Source organism: Rhincodon typus, chromosome 30, assembly GCF_021869965.1.
Source record: "Rhincodon typus isolate 14 chromosome 30, sRhiTyp1.1, whole genome shotgun sequence".
In the NCBI taxonomy this organism is placed as follows: domain Eukaryota; kingdom Metazoa; phylum Chordata; class Chondrichthyes; order Orectolobiformes; family Rhincodontidae; genus Rhincodon; species Rhincodon typus.
The window spans coordinates 29,038,960-29,054,183 of NC_063361.1; the positions used below are offsets into that span (position 1 = coordinate 29,038,960).

General features: G+C 39.8%; 1 protein-coding gene across 1 annotated transcript; it reads right to left on the reverse strand.

Moving 5' to 3' along the window:
- Positions 1-446: 446 nt before the first annotated feature.
- Positions 447-8,892, reverse strand: LOC109930463 (interleukin-6-like). Its single transcript, XM_020529943.2, has 4 exons — positions 8,836-8,892; positions 5,585-5,692; positions 3,840-3,992; positions 447-2,183 (listed from the first exon to the last, which is right to left on the reverse strand). The coding sequence occupies exons 1-4, from the start codon at positions 8,890-8,892 to the stop codon at positions 2,016-2,018; spliced, it is 486 nt and encodes a 161-aa protein (XP_020385532.2). The 3' UTR covers positions 447-2,015.
- Between the last annotated feature and the right edge of the window lie 6,332 nt (positions 8,893-15,224).

Sequence of the window (15,224 nt, forward strand, 5' to 3'; positions counted from 1 at the left end):
TCTGCTCCTATGATGCTGCTTGGCCTGCTGTGTTCATCCAGCCCTGCACCTTGTTGTCTCGGATTCTCCAGCATCTGCAGTTCCTACTATCTCTGATTCAATAGCAGCCCTACGAAGCTGGCTTTGATTCTCTGCCACAGTTGGTGGGTGACGAGAGAAATGACATTTCATCTTACTTATCCCTCAACTTACTAAGCATCTTTGCAAATGATGGTTCCCAGTTCTCTTGCAGGATGTTAGCAGTTGCTGAATAATATATTTTTAATCAGTAAGGGAATCAAGAGGTTTAGAGAAAAGACAAGAAAGTGGATTTGAAGATTATCAGAACAGCCATGAACTCATCGAACAGCAGAGCAGACATAATGGACTAAATGGCCTTCATCTGCTCCTAGACCTTCTGACCTTAATATCAATAGTACAAAGGAAATAACCACAAGTATTGTGAAAAATATAGGAATTTATTTAGAAAACGTTATTTTTTTAAAAAACTAAATCCATCCATGTTACAAAATATATCAAATAAATAGCAATAAAATTATCTCCAATATAAATTAAGAATAGAAATAAATATCTTGGAATGTGTATGTCTTTTTCAACAATTTGAAAGTCACAGTATTCCCAGATCTCCGAACTCGTTATTAGAAAAGATTGACATTGGGTTTGGCTGCATTGATGTTTTACTCTCTTAAATAACTGTCATTTTATCAAAATTATAGAGCACAGAGAGACCAAAGGAAATGGACCAGATTTTCTTTTGCTGACTCACTCAGCATTGGAGTCCAAAATATGAGTGCTGAGCTCCTTTGATAAGTTAAGCTCTAAACACTAATCTTTTGGACCTCGAGCTCAGCCAAAGCCTGGTTTCAATCCTGCTATGCAACTTTTCCTCCATCTCAACTTCCCTCTGCCAAATGAACTTCTACAACAGTGGTCTCACTACCTCACTGCCAGAACTTTCAGTTCTTGGAGACAGTGGGGTCTCTCTATGATCAACCCTGACACAGGGAGTTGGGGCAGGATCATAACATCGCCAAAGCAGTGGGTGGAACACATCTCTTGCAACAATGAGGAAGTCCAGGTCGAATTGTCTTCCTGCTTCTGACCCTTCATGAGTAGAATCAAAGGTTATGCAACTCTGCAAAGGGTCAAAAGCATTTCTTTAATTTCCATTTTTGACAGTTGGCTCAGATTTCCACTAGTGCCAAAGGTCATGTTAAATTTCCTTTTCAAGTAGAAGTGGAGAATACTTAGACATATTTTCAAGTTTGAAAACTGGACAGTAAATATTTTAAAAATTTGCTTTCAGTTTCAGATAAAATGGTATGCTCTTATAGCTAAGTTTGAAGGTTTAAGTTCCACTCCAGGATGTAAGTGTGCAAGTCTAAGTTGACACTTACTCAGGGAAATCAGCATGGTCAGAATAACCTCAACTTTGAATCTGAGATTACCTTTGTTCCTTTACCTTTCTGTGGCCACAATGTTTAATCTTACCTATCAGACTGGTAGTTCTAATCACTTCCTGCATGCTCCACACTTCCCTTGCTGTACCTACACTAACCCTATGGATTGCTGGTGTTTCAAGAAGGTTCCTCACCAATGCCTTCTCAAAGGGATAGGCAACAAGTGCTGATCTTGCCAGTGATGCATATAATCCTTCAACGGGTAAAAAAAGTTCATTCGCATTCCACCCAAGCTCTCAGATCTTTTGATTTTCTCATTCCTAGCCCTGCACTTTTTTTAAAAAACACACATCCCAAGTTGTCCCTGAGACATTTCCTATTGCATAAATATTTGTTGCATCATTTTCTGTTTGTATAATTTAAAATTTGAGGAAATAAATTTTCATTTGTATAAATTATAAATTAAATACAGCATTTTTAAAACAAATACTAAGTCCCCTTTCTGATATAACTAATTTCAAAGTATATATCCTTATTTCCTTGTCACACATCAACAATAGGCTTTTACACAGAATGATGTGCACTTGCCTCATCTGACGTCAGTGCTTAAACACATTACATTCTGCCTAAAACAAAACTAAAAACACGGGAAATATTTTCCATGAACTTTTTCAGTTTTTTCAGTAAACGGCGCACAGCCACTTGTTCCAGAAAGTCGTTTGCAAAGTTCAGCTCTTGCACTTCAATTCCAGTGGGTGCTGGGGTGACATCTAGAAAGTGCATCTGTTACACAAAAAATAATTCATCTGTTACAGAATTGCAGTGCAGATCCAGGCAGCACACATCTTCATGTTTAAACAATGTGATTTTAGATTAAGCACATGTCTGATTTTAAAAATAACTTTAAAAAAAAAAACCAGAAAGTGAATCTCAAGAAACATATTTGACTCAAAATGTTAACTCTGCTTTTTCTCCACAAATGCTGCCAGATCTGCAGAGTTTCTCCAGCACTTTCTGTTTTTACTTCGGATATCCAGCATTCGCAGTGTTTTGCTTTTATTTTAGAAGTTTAAAATCTACCTTAGTGGAAGTCTATTATAATGCAAACGTTCAAAACATACTGCTTTGCAGCTGCACTGCCTTAATAAGAAAATTTACATTTTCTCTATTTTTAACTCGCAAAATTAAGTTTTGAATGAAGATTTCCCTCTTTTGGGACTCATGAGATCACTGTGCTATAAATGAATTTGTGGTATACTGAAACACTTTGTAATGGACTTCCACTGTATTTCAAGTACCATTATGCTTTAAGGAAACATGTTAGCGAATTTGCAATAGAAGATCCCACAAACAGCAATTTGATAATTATCAGATAATTTGAATTTCTCAGCATTGATTGAGGGACAAATATTGGCCAGAAAACCAGGGGATAATTCCTTGAATATTAGTTTGGGCTCAATAGATAATGCTGTCATCCAAGTCAAAAGGTAATGATTTCAAGCCCAGCTTAGAGAAGTGAACACTAAAATCTAGGTGGTCACTCCACTGCAGAACTGTAGGAGTGCTGCAATGTCAGAAATGCCATATACCAGATAGAATGTTATGCCGTGGCTCAACCAGCCCTCTCAGGTAAAAGATTCCCTGGTAGCATTTTGAGTGGAGCAAGGGAGTTATCCTTAGTGTACTAGTAATTATTTTTGCCCCCTATTAATGACATAAATTTTGGTGAATGGAAACACTAGATATGGAGGGAGAAATAAACCAGGTGGTGCTTTGAACCTGCTTTGCTGTTCAATTCAGTCATAGCTCCATTCACTCCCCATATCCGAGGAAAGACAAATAATTTTTCTATCTCAGCCTTAAATTTATTAATGGCAGGGAAACTTCAATCAACATTAGAACAGAAATCATGTTAAGATATATGACTTTGTACCAGTGACTCATTCACTTTGGATGCAGAGTAACCTGCTCTCTTTTTCCAATATTGGGCATTATATAAAAAAAACAAAAACAATGAAATGTAATAGTCACAAGAGTACAGCAACTTTACTACAAGTCACTTGACATGCAAAGCGTTACCGGTTTGAATCACCTGATGAGGAAACATGGGTGTTGTTGGTCAGTTTCCTGTTGAACTTTACAAGATACTTCTGAGTATTTTTCAATGATTATGTCAAGTAGGATATGCAATAGTGTATGTGTAGGTGGTAACATATCCCCAGCTTCTGAGAATGCCAGCAAACTACAATAAGCTTTTTTTCTTGGTGTTCATGACAGAGTTCCAACCTGTCACTACAGGTTGCAAAATATGAGATTTCTGGTTTGAACAATGTTGTATGTAATGGCTTGTATAACACCTGGAATAAGATAGGAGTCCTGAAATATGTTTCATCCAAAGGATGGAAATAAAAGGGTGCACAAAAGAGAAGATACACTCACCAGTTCCTCAATGTTCAGTCTGAGATTGTTGAGATCCAGGCGCAAATCTTCGACTTTCTGCAGCATTTTCCCCAAATGGTTCCTCTCAATGTGTGCTGTTAAGTAGCTGTGGTACTGTTGCAGCACTGTAGTCAAGTTAAACAGGCACATTTCCTGGGGGAAAAGGATAGCAAGCAGTCATTAATTTTGCATAGAAATGTTTTAGAACTCTCATGTATCACCTTAATGTACTGGGCTCCGAATCCTGCTGTGTTACTTTATAACCAACTTTACAGAAAACTGCCTTTCATCTTCTAATGGCAGTCTAATTATATTTTAATTTAGAAATTCTCTCAATACTGTACAGGTTCTATTATAAAACTAATGTAGAACCACTGATGGGTATAATAGAACTGGAGTTCTGTTCTTGTGCAAGTGGAGTAATAATCACAAAGTATTACAGCACAGAAAGAGGCCCTTCAGCCCATTATGTCCATGCTGTAATCAATGGTGGTTGAGGAATTTAACTTCAATTACATATGCCTAAAATAAAATCTGGGATCAATAATAGTGCCCACATAAACGCATCTGGTTCACCACTCTCAGAATACAGGGAGGTAGCAAGTCAGGCTTAAGCTATACAAAGCCCTGGTTAGACTAGACTTTGGAGTACAATGGGCCCCCCACTGGCCTCAAGAGGATGCACAGCCTGGATTTATCAGAATGGTACCTGGCGTAGAGAAATTAAACTAACTAGGATTGTATTTGCTGAAATTTAGAAGGACAGGTTTGTTCAGAGTTTTTTTAAGATAGCAAAGGGAATAGTTTAGATAGATTTGTACGGGTTGAGGAGTTGAGGAACCATAGTCTAAACTTAAAGCCAGATATTTCAGGAGTAAAATGAAGAATACTTTGACACAAAAAGGTTGGTAGAAGTTTGAAGTGCTCTCTGAAAATAGCAATTGATTGATCAATTATTAAACTATTAAAAAACTGAGATGCATGGATTTTTGTTAATTAAAAATATTGAGGGATCAGGAGCAAAAACAGGTATATTAAGTTACCAGCTGTGGTCTCATTGAGTGGTCGGCCAGGCTCAAGAAGGTGAAATGCCCACCTCGCTTCTGACATTCAGTGAAGGAAATCTGCCATCCTTACCCAATCGGGCCTACACATGACATCTGACCACAGCAACAATGAATGGCTTGACAAGCTACTCAGGTGCATTTGAGAAAGTGGCTCACCACCAGCTTCTCAAGAGCAATTGTCAATGGGCAATAAATTCTCTTTCCAGTGACGCCCACATCCAGAAAGAATGAATTTTAAAAAATAATTTAGCACATTATGTCCATGCTAGCTCTTTGCTAGAGAAATCTGTATTATTTCAAATAAAATGAACACACTGAGTCATGAAGACACAGAGTCTATAAGGTAAATGATCAGCATTTTAGATTTTTCACTTGCAGTGATAAAACAGTGAACAAAAATATGAGCACATCCAGCAGTATTTTGTCGCTACAACTGCTGAATTTCCTTTTATATTGTTCATCCTGTCTTGGAATTTACCTTTTTGCATTAGAAATATATATAGCTCAGCCGTTCAAAAAGTTACATTGCACCATTTGTACACCAAAACTTTTAAATTTGAGTGGGTTCAACCATGTGAACACAACTCTGATAATATGTATCCATCCAATTTATTGGTGTTTAACATGGATAACTTGACCTGTCCAACCCTAAAAATATAACATTCAAATACTACTCACCAAATGGAATCCAGTCTGGGTACATCTGTTGAGGTGAACTGACATTAGGTGTTGGGATTCTGCCAACAAGCCCAGTTGATCTTCATACAAATATGGATACTCCAATCTCTGTCACAAGACAGAAAAGCCAAGTTAGCTGCAAAAATTGACTGCTATTTCTTCCACATTAGGCAAAACTATTTCTTCATTGGTTTTGCAGCCAACAAATTTCTGCTCGAGTGTTTCTCTAATTGGGTCCTTCTTTTTAATATACAGACGGGTTGCTAGCCTGACTTATAGCCGGGGGAACCAGGTGGATATGACTGGGGAGGGGAAAGTGTGTTGTCTCCCTACAATATTGCATTGCAGCCTAGTATTTTGTGACCAGAGCTTTCCTCTCCACTCACCAGAACTGCCTGGAGTAGGACGCACTGCCTACAAAGCATCAGTTAAGCTAAATTCTTGGTACCAAAGTTTCATAGAATCCCTACAATGTGGAAACAGACCTTTCAGTCCAACAAGTCAACACTGACCCTCAGAGTTTCGCCCTATAACCCACCTAATTTACACATCCCTAAACACTATAGGCAATTTAGCATAGCCAATTCACCTACCCTGCACATCTTTGGACTGTGGGAGGAAACCAGGGCAAACCCCACACAGACACAGGGAGAATGTGAAAACTCCACACAGACCGTCACCCAAGGGTGGAATTGAACCCAGGTCCCTAGCCGTGTCAGGCAGCAGCACTAACCACTGAGCTACAATGACACCTCAGTTTTGCCTATTCACATCTTAAGCTCCAGCTTCTGTAATCATTTGTGATTTGGATCCACAGGGTTATGTAATTGACAGCATGGTTTCTGCTCCATCAGAGTTTATAATATTACACTACAATATTACATTATTATTACACTAATATAACACTATTACCATGAGTTTTTATTGTTCTGTAGATAAATGCAACATATGGGTGAAACTGACATACAGAGACCACAATGGTCTTGGTTTCTCTCAGTGATCTGTAAACAAAGTCTCTGAGCAGAAGTGGGATGATACAACTGCCCCCAGTTTCCTAAGATGCAAGGAGAGGGAAATCACCCTGCGTTACTTTGCCAACCGCTGCCCATTATTGTGTGTCACCACTGACTGCTACCAGCATCAGCTGGGCTGTGATGCTTCAAGAAGTTGGACACTGTCCAAGCCTGCACTGTAATGGCCATGTGGATGTACAATTGGCAGGGCCAGGGACAGAAATCAAGGATCTAGCTGCTGCTCCTTGCCTGGGCACCGAGCCTTGCTCCCAACTCAAACAGTACTAGACTCTCTAGTTATTGGATCCTGATGTACCACCCTGTCCTGTGCCCCACTGGTCGGTTGCCAGCACTCATGATCCATGCTCCTATGCGTGGTTTGCCTCAAGATGATTCCTGGAAACCTTGAGCCATTATTATTACAGTACTTACTACAGAGAAGGTGCAATGTTTGTACAAACCGTGCAAGAGGGATTCTTAGGACACTGCTGTGAAGGTGCCTGTGTGTGAAGGGGATCTTGACACTGAAAATGGAGGACATTATATTCCAATACTCCCAGTTACTTTAGTGTAGGTAGAGTTCAGCAAACAGCAGAATTAATACCATAAGAGTCAGGAACTGGAATAGGCCATTAGGTCCCTCAACCCTGCTCTGCCATGTCGACTTTCCTGCCTTTTCCCTGTAACCCTTGATTCCCCTATAATCAAGAATCCATCTATCTCAGCCTCAGGTATACACAAGAACTCTGCCCCAACAGCTTTCTGTGATAAAGAGTTCAAAGATTCACAATCCTCTGAGAGAAGAAATTCCTTCTCATATCGGTCTTAAATTGGTGCTCCTTTATTCTGAGAGTATGCCCTCTGACCCTAGACTCTCCCATGGGGAGAAACATCAGCATTTAATCTGTCAAGTCTCTTAAGGATCTTATATGTCTCAATGAATCACCTCAGTTGACTTTTATCAAATTCACTCTCTTTTCTTAAAACACAACCTACGGGTTACTCATACATTCTCACTAGCTCTTTGGCTGAAAACTTGAAACATTTTCCAAGCAGGCAGTGTTGTGTGAGTGCCTTGGGGAGGCAGTGGCCAGGTGATATTATTGCAGGACTAGCAGATGGTGGAATTTGAATTCAATAAAAAAAATCTGTGAATAATAATCTAATGATGACCATGAATCCATTGTCAATTGGTGGAAAAACCCATCTAATGTCCTTTATGGAGGGTAACTGCTGTCCTTGCCTGGTCTGGCCTACAAGTGACTCCAGACCGACAGCAATATGGCTGACAACTCTCTGGGCAATGAGGGATGGACAATAAACACTGGCCTGGCCTGCAACGCTCTCATTCAGCGAATGAATAAATTAAAAACTGGGCCATAAATGTACCAAAAAGACAAGGACATGAAAATTTCCTTTATCTCCTCACCATCCACTCAAAATCAAGATTCCTTATTACACTGTTTGCTGAATCCTCCCTAATTGGTAAAACTGGGGAATATTGCCAAAATCCCCTTCACGTTGTAAAACGACTGCAGAGGACCTATGACCTACTGCACCTGACTGTATATCTGCTTCACTTTCATTCAATATTACTGCAGCAGCAGCAACGAGATTCACAGAACCCTTCATCACTGGGGTGTTACTCCACAGGGGGTCTTTTATTTAGTTGGGGGTGGAGGGTAACAGTTTAACCGCGAGGATTCTCACTGATGCTGCCCTTAGCGACCCACTTCCTATCAGCTACTGCTAGGTAACCCAAGCAGCTGGAACCCGAGGGATTACAAACTAAAGTGGAAAATGCTGGAGAAACTCAGCAGGGTCTGAAAGCATCTGTGGAGAGTTAACAAAGTTACCGTTTCTGGTTCAGTAACCTTCCTTCAGAGCCTCTTTGCTCTTCTTGCTGTCAGCAGCTTTCAGCATCTTTTACAATAAAGCTGAACTGAGATCAACTAATGCAAAGCCAACCGACACCAAATTAAATCTTGGTTATTCTATGGCTGTGAAGTAAACTCACTCCAAACGGATCACGAGTCTCTGTCTGCAGCAACTTTGGCCAGATTATAGTTCAAACGAAACTGAATCGAGAATCGTTGCTCTGATGAATCTCAAGTCTAGTATTTTGGAGCAGTTTTGACTCAACGCTAATCATTTGAAGTTCAGCTCCGAAACACGCTGTAAGTTAGGGAGCGCTGTCCGGGATGGGGGTCAGTCATGAGGGACTGCACCGTAACCAACATTCTGGATACGTCTGTCCAAATATTTACGACCCAAGTCGATACAGATCACAAGCATTTCGCAAGTTGTTCCTTTTGTTGCTTCTAATGCTGACCCCTTCCGAAAATGATTTCATCCTGGCCAAATTGTATCCCTTACCGATGTAGCTACATGTCTAACTGATACACTGTAACAAGGACTGAGAGGCTGAAAATGACGGGAACCCAAAAAGCGTGAAATCGCCGCGCTGTTGTTTTACTCACGTGGGTATCCAGCAGAGTTTGAACGTTCGTCCAGATCTGAAACACAAAGTTCTTGTTTCTCTGCAGTCCCTCTCGGAACTCCGGCGGTGTCTGGTCCCCCGAAATCTCTAACGGTGCAGCCGAGACAGTACCAGCTGTCAGCACGGAGTGCACCATCCAGAGAGCTGGGGCGTTAGGGAGGACAGAAAGACTATGGTTAGAAATCTAACGGGGCCACTTGGAGCAGACATCATTCAGCAATAAAGCCTAGCGCTGAGTCTAACCCTCTCTCTCTTTCCTGGCTGATTATCTCACTCCTTGCAAATCTCTTTCACTTCATATCTCTTCTTCTTTCTTTAACTTTACAATCCCTCTGCCACATTCCTCCAGCTTTGGCTCGAATTGGATACCTCTATTCCCGTCTCCTCTTCACGTCATCACAAGGCAGGCCAATGAGGAAGCAGGTAATATAACTTTAACGAAGTTTTCTCTATCTTTGGACTAAGTAAAGCGAATTATTAATAAACCAGCCCTTCTCTGGTCGATTTAATACTTACCAAGGACAGCATGCATGTTGAAAGGGACCTGCTGTGCTGTGGTAGGTTAACTTGTGGGAGTGGAGGAGCTTCGTCCCAATGATGATAAATACATACACCAGCACTTTATATAGAGCGTTGTCTTAGGTACATCCTGATTACTCAGCTATTTCTCAATCCCGTTCATTTCCAATTATCAGCAAATGATAGCAAATTTTAAGAAAATTAACTGGAAACGAAAGGAATGATGGAATACAAATTCAATGTAAACTCTATAAAGGACCAAAACCATAGAAGAGAAGAAAAAGCCAATTCCAAATAGGATTTTTTAAAAAAAATCATGGAATTCGCCCACATAAAATTCAGTTGGGTCATTGGAAAACAGAATGGTGAGCAAACATGAGGAAACTATAACAAAAACAGAAATTGCTGGAGAAACTCAACAGGTCTGGCAGCATCTATGGAGAGAAAGCAGGTTCTGAAGAAAGGTCACTGGACCTGACACATTAACTCTGCCCTCTCAGGTGGACATAGTACCATAAGACATAGGAGCAGAACTGGGCCATTCAGCCCATCAAGTCCACTCCCATTCACTGAGATCATGACTGATCTGAAAATTCTCAACTTCACGTTCCTGCTTTTTTCCTATAAGCCTTGATTGTCTTTCTGATTAAAAATGCCTATCTCAATCTTGAACATACTTAACAACCTCTCCTCAACAGTCCGCTTGGTGAAGAATTCTACAGATTCAGTCCCCGCTGAGAGAAGAAATTCCTCCTCATCTCAGTGTTAAATATGTGACCCCTTACTTTGAGATGATGCTGTCTGGTCCTTGACTTTCCCAAGGGGGGAAACAACCTCTCCACACCTACCCTGTCAAGCCTCCTAAGAATTTTTTAATGTTTCAGTAAGCTCACCTCTCATTCTTCTAAACTCCAATGAGTACAAGCTCTCCTCATAAGACAATCATTTTATACCCAAGATCAACCTAGTGAACCTTCTCTGCACTGCCGCCACTGTCAGTATATCATCCCTTCGACAGAAGACCAAATTGTTTACAGTATTCCAGCTGTAGTCCGATTATTGCCTTTTATAGGAGTTTTATATAATTTTAGTCAGACCTCCACTTTTTCAAACTCCACGCTCTTTGAAATAAAGACCATAAAAGGACAGAAATGATCCCATGGTGCTATTTGGAAGAAAAGCAGGAGAGGATTCCTCCAGTGTCTTGGCTGATATTGATTCCTTCGTCAACATTCATCGAGAAAAGTGCCAAACTTTCCTTTCCTCACAGCACTTAGGATAACTGAATATCCTGACATGAGGAATAAAATTGGTGTAGGAGAAATTGGAATTATTTGGATAAGCAAAGGGCAGGAAATTAAAAGAAGATTTTAAAAAGCAGAACATGACAATAAATATGCATAATAAAGGAAACATCAATGGGAAATTCAATGAGACTGCAAAAGAGTTAGTAAAGTTGATGTATCAAGATGTGTAATGTAAATAGATATGGTATCTGTTTTAAAACCATAAATAAAATATTAATTTAAAGGCAGAGATAAAGGAAGGAAAACATGTGATCAATGTTTGATGGAGATACCGACATGAATTCTTTACTTCCAGTTTAGATAAGTGTGTTAAGATCATCATCAAAAGAAGAAATGGGAATATTTATTCAGGTAGGTATTTGTAAAGGAATGAAATTTGGTATTGGAAACAGCAGGCAAAGTAGATGATTTTAACAAGGAAGGGGATAAATATTTGAATGAAAAATGAAAATTGCAAAGGATAGGTAGATAGGTCCATCAGAGAATCATCACAAATGTGATGAGTTGAATGATTTCCTGTAAGGGTTGTGCATGGAGAGCTCTTGTGGTACAACAGTAGTGTCCCTACCTCTGATGCAGTAGGCCTAGGTTCAAGTCCCATCTTCCCCTAATGTGTCACAACAAGTTGATTAAAGAGAGATTTAGGACTGGTGGTGATGCAATGTAGCCATGTTTGCTAAGCATACATACATATAGAAACCAAACCTTTTCCCCCATACATGGTATCACTCAGGGCAGCATTTTGCTGAAGAGGAGAAGGAGTGAATGGCTAGATCCTCAGGGCGCTCAGAATGTTATTGTTACAATGTAGGGAGAACCCATTTTTCATAAGATAATATTCTGAGATGGAACAACATGAAGTAATGGAGGAGGAATCATATAATTGTTGTAGCACAGAAGCAGAGACCATTCAACCTCTCACAACTGTGATGGCTCTTGACAAGACCAATTTAGCCACCCTCAATCCACTGCCCTATCCCTGTAACCCTGCAAATCTTTCCCTTCAGGCAATGATCCAATTCCCTTTTGAATGGCATTATTGAACCAGTCTCCATCACACTCTGAGACTGTGCATCCCAGATGGTAGTCACTCATTGTGTGAAAGGCTTTTTCTTGTGATATGTTTGACCTTGTCAAATACTGTGGAGAGTTTTATTAGGACATAAAAGCATTAAGCATCATAGTGAGAAATGAAGATATTAACTAAAACGCTCTGGATATATTGAGAAGCACAGAATCCAGATTGCAAGGACTTTGTCATGGACATGGAACTCTGAGGATGGGGAGATTTAAAGGTGCTGGAAGGGGAAGAGTTGTTTGGACTAGGGATAGTTGTTGGACAAGATGGGTGACTTGAAGATGGAAATTTAAAAAGGAGATAATGAGAATACTGTTAAGAGGGAGAGAGAAGATCCCTGAAGAAATGGACCAAACAACAATTACAGTTAGTATGGGGGTCATGAGGATGGGTTGGATGTTGTGGACTTGAATAGGTTGAGGATCAAGGGAACAGGACATTGATCTTGGGGAAGCTAAGTTAGGGAAAGTGTGTGGTAATTGGTTAGAAACTGCAGAGTATCAGGGCATGATTGACTGGGAGATAAGAGTAGAAGAAGAAGGAGCTGAGACTGCTCAGCATGGACTATCTAATCATTTAGTCAAAAAAAATCCATAATGTTCTTGCATTTCCTGAGATGGTGTTAAAGGTGGAAGCAGGGGAGCAATTAGGCAAATCAAATATCATGATGGACAAAGGGTCCATGGAGTTGAAAGAGTTCAAGAGTAATTTAGCAAGAGAGCTAGTGAGAGAGCTTCATTCCATGAACTGATGATGAGTTGTGGAAGATTTAATGGAAATGGGCAGAAGAAACACAGAAGTGATGAGTGATACTATCCTTGTTGGTGATTAAGCCCTGGAATGGTGATGATTTCAGACATGATGAGATTGAAAAGACGGTTATTGCTGAGAGTAGACTGTAAATGTGAAGGAAGTGATTGTGAGCAGAAAGGAGAATTGAAGGTGAAGTGTCAAGGAGAGCTTGAGCAGAGAACGAAGGCACCAGGATGAGGAGATTGTAATCAAGAGAGAATAAAGAAAGAGAGAGGACAGGAGGTTCAATCAGCATGGAGCTTTGGAAGGTGGTATCATGAAGGATTTGGAATTCCTTGCCACAGAGAGCTGTGCGGGCAGACTCCATGTGTATATTTAAGGCTGAGATAAATAGATTCTTGGATCAGGAGGGAAATCAAGAATTATAGGCAAAATGCAGGAAAGTGGACATGAGGAATGTCAGATCAGCCATGATCCAATTGAATGGCACAGCAGGCTAAAGGGGCCGAACAGCCTTCTCCTATTTCTATTTCTTATGGTCTTATGACTTGTACAGGAAGATGTAAGATGGTATATTGGCAGAGCATTAAAGGAAAGAGAACAAGATGAGAGTTATGCCAACCCTGTAGGAGTTTGAATGGGGCAAGTAACACAATTTGTCACATTAGTGAACAGGGAGGAATCAAAATATTGGGAATAGTCATCATAGAGAAGTGTAGGTAAAAGAGAGCCAAATGGGAAAATAAACTGGGCTTTAATAAATATATATGTATTCTAAAAAACAGTCAGAAGAGAAGCTGGAAGTCCACATTTTCTAATCTGTTATTTCTGATCTACAATGGATGTTTCTGTTGAAGTTGAAAAAATGAGATCATTTTAATCTCAACATTGTTTTCACCCAACAAAAACAGAAGTTGCTGGAAAACCTCAGCAGGTCTGGCAGCATCTGTGAAGAAAAAATCAGAATTAACGTTTTGGGTTCAGTGACCCTCCCTCAGAACGATCTCCCCATTGCAGATTAACAAACATCTGAGAAGTTTCTAATGAATGCTTTTGATCATTTTCCACGAAAGCTTGTTAAATGAAAAGATATAATGTTTGGAGTTGCTTGGCTTTCAATTAAACATTCCTTCCCAATTTGTTTGATGAATTGACTGTGGGAAGCTTTTCTGAGCTTGTCCTCAGCTGGTTCCAATGGTCCTTATGATTGATTTTATTTTGAGTGACCATGATCAATACCAAGACACATTTTCTTGCTCTTTTTGCAAATGTTAACAAATAACTGAATTGTAAAACCTATTTCTAATTCACCCAGGCAGTACAAATTTCGTCAGGAATTATATTTTAAGATTTTAGAAGTTTTTCATTTGGACAAAGTTAGTGAATTAGTTCCTTCACTGATAAACTCCCTAGACAGGAAATTTTATATGAGCTTGAGAGGCTTTATGGATGCAGCAGGGAAATTGAATCCATTCAATGGGAGAAAACCTGACTGTGCTTTACGTTAGAAATGATGACTGCCATTGATTTTTTTTTAAATGTCCATATTAGTCCATGTGAATATTTAGTCCACTGATGAAATGTACATGAATGGGATCTAAAACAAGATATCATTGAGATCACAAAAGTTACCTTTTTAACAAAAATGTATACTGATGTTATTTATCATCTTGCCTTACTCTGTTAGTAAGTTCCCTCTTGCTAATAAGGGACTAATTCCTCTGTAGATACAATTCTTTATGAGTTATATGTTCTCAGTTAACTCAGTACAAATTGTTAAATGATCTTGTGGCCTTGCTGGTCCATGTGTCTTAGATCCATCCTGGATTCACTTGTATAATGTTTATGGAGGGCTGTTAAAGGTAATCACTCCTTTATGAAATAACAGTTTTGCATTTTCAGAATAAAGATGTTATTTTCAGTGTTTTTATTGCTAACTTGTTAAATTAGAGGTAGATGGTATGAATGGAAGGATGTGGTTTAGATGTGATTCTCCAAAGTCAGAGCTCTTAACACCAGGGAAATAGTTCGAGTAACTTTTGTGGTCGGCAAGAGTGACACATATGGTAACACAGATAATGATAGGTGTGATAGGTGTTATAGGTGCCACGACTGCTGACAAGCTAAGGATCAGACTGTTTCAAGGTCCGTTTCTGGTATATGCTGAGACGACTGAACGTAAATCTGTGTCCTGAGTTAGTGAGGAGCACATATTGTTTCTGAACTGGTGTAAACTGTGTGTGTGTGTGAGAGAGAGAGAGAGATGCACCTGTGTGTGGGTGTGTTGGGCATGCATGTGTGTGTGTGCGTGCATGTGGAGGTGTGAGTGTGTATCTGTGTATGTGTGGGGGTGTGAGTGTATAGATGTGTATGTGTGGGGGTGTGAGTGTGTATCTGTGTATGTGTGGGGGTGTGAGTATGTATCTGTGTATGTGTGGGGGTGTGAGTGTGTATCTGTGTATGTGTGGGG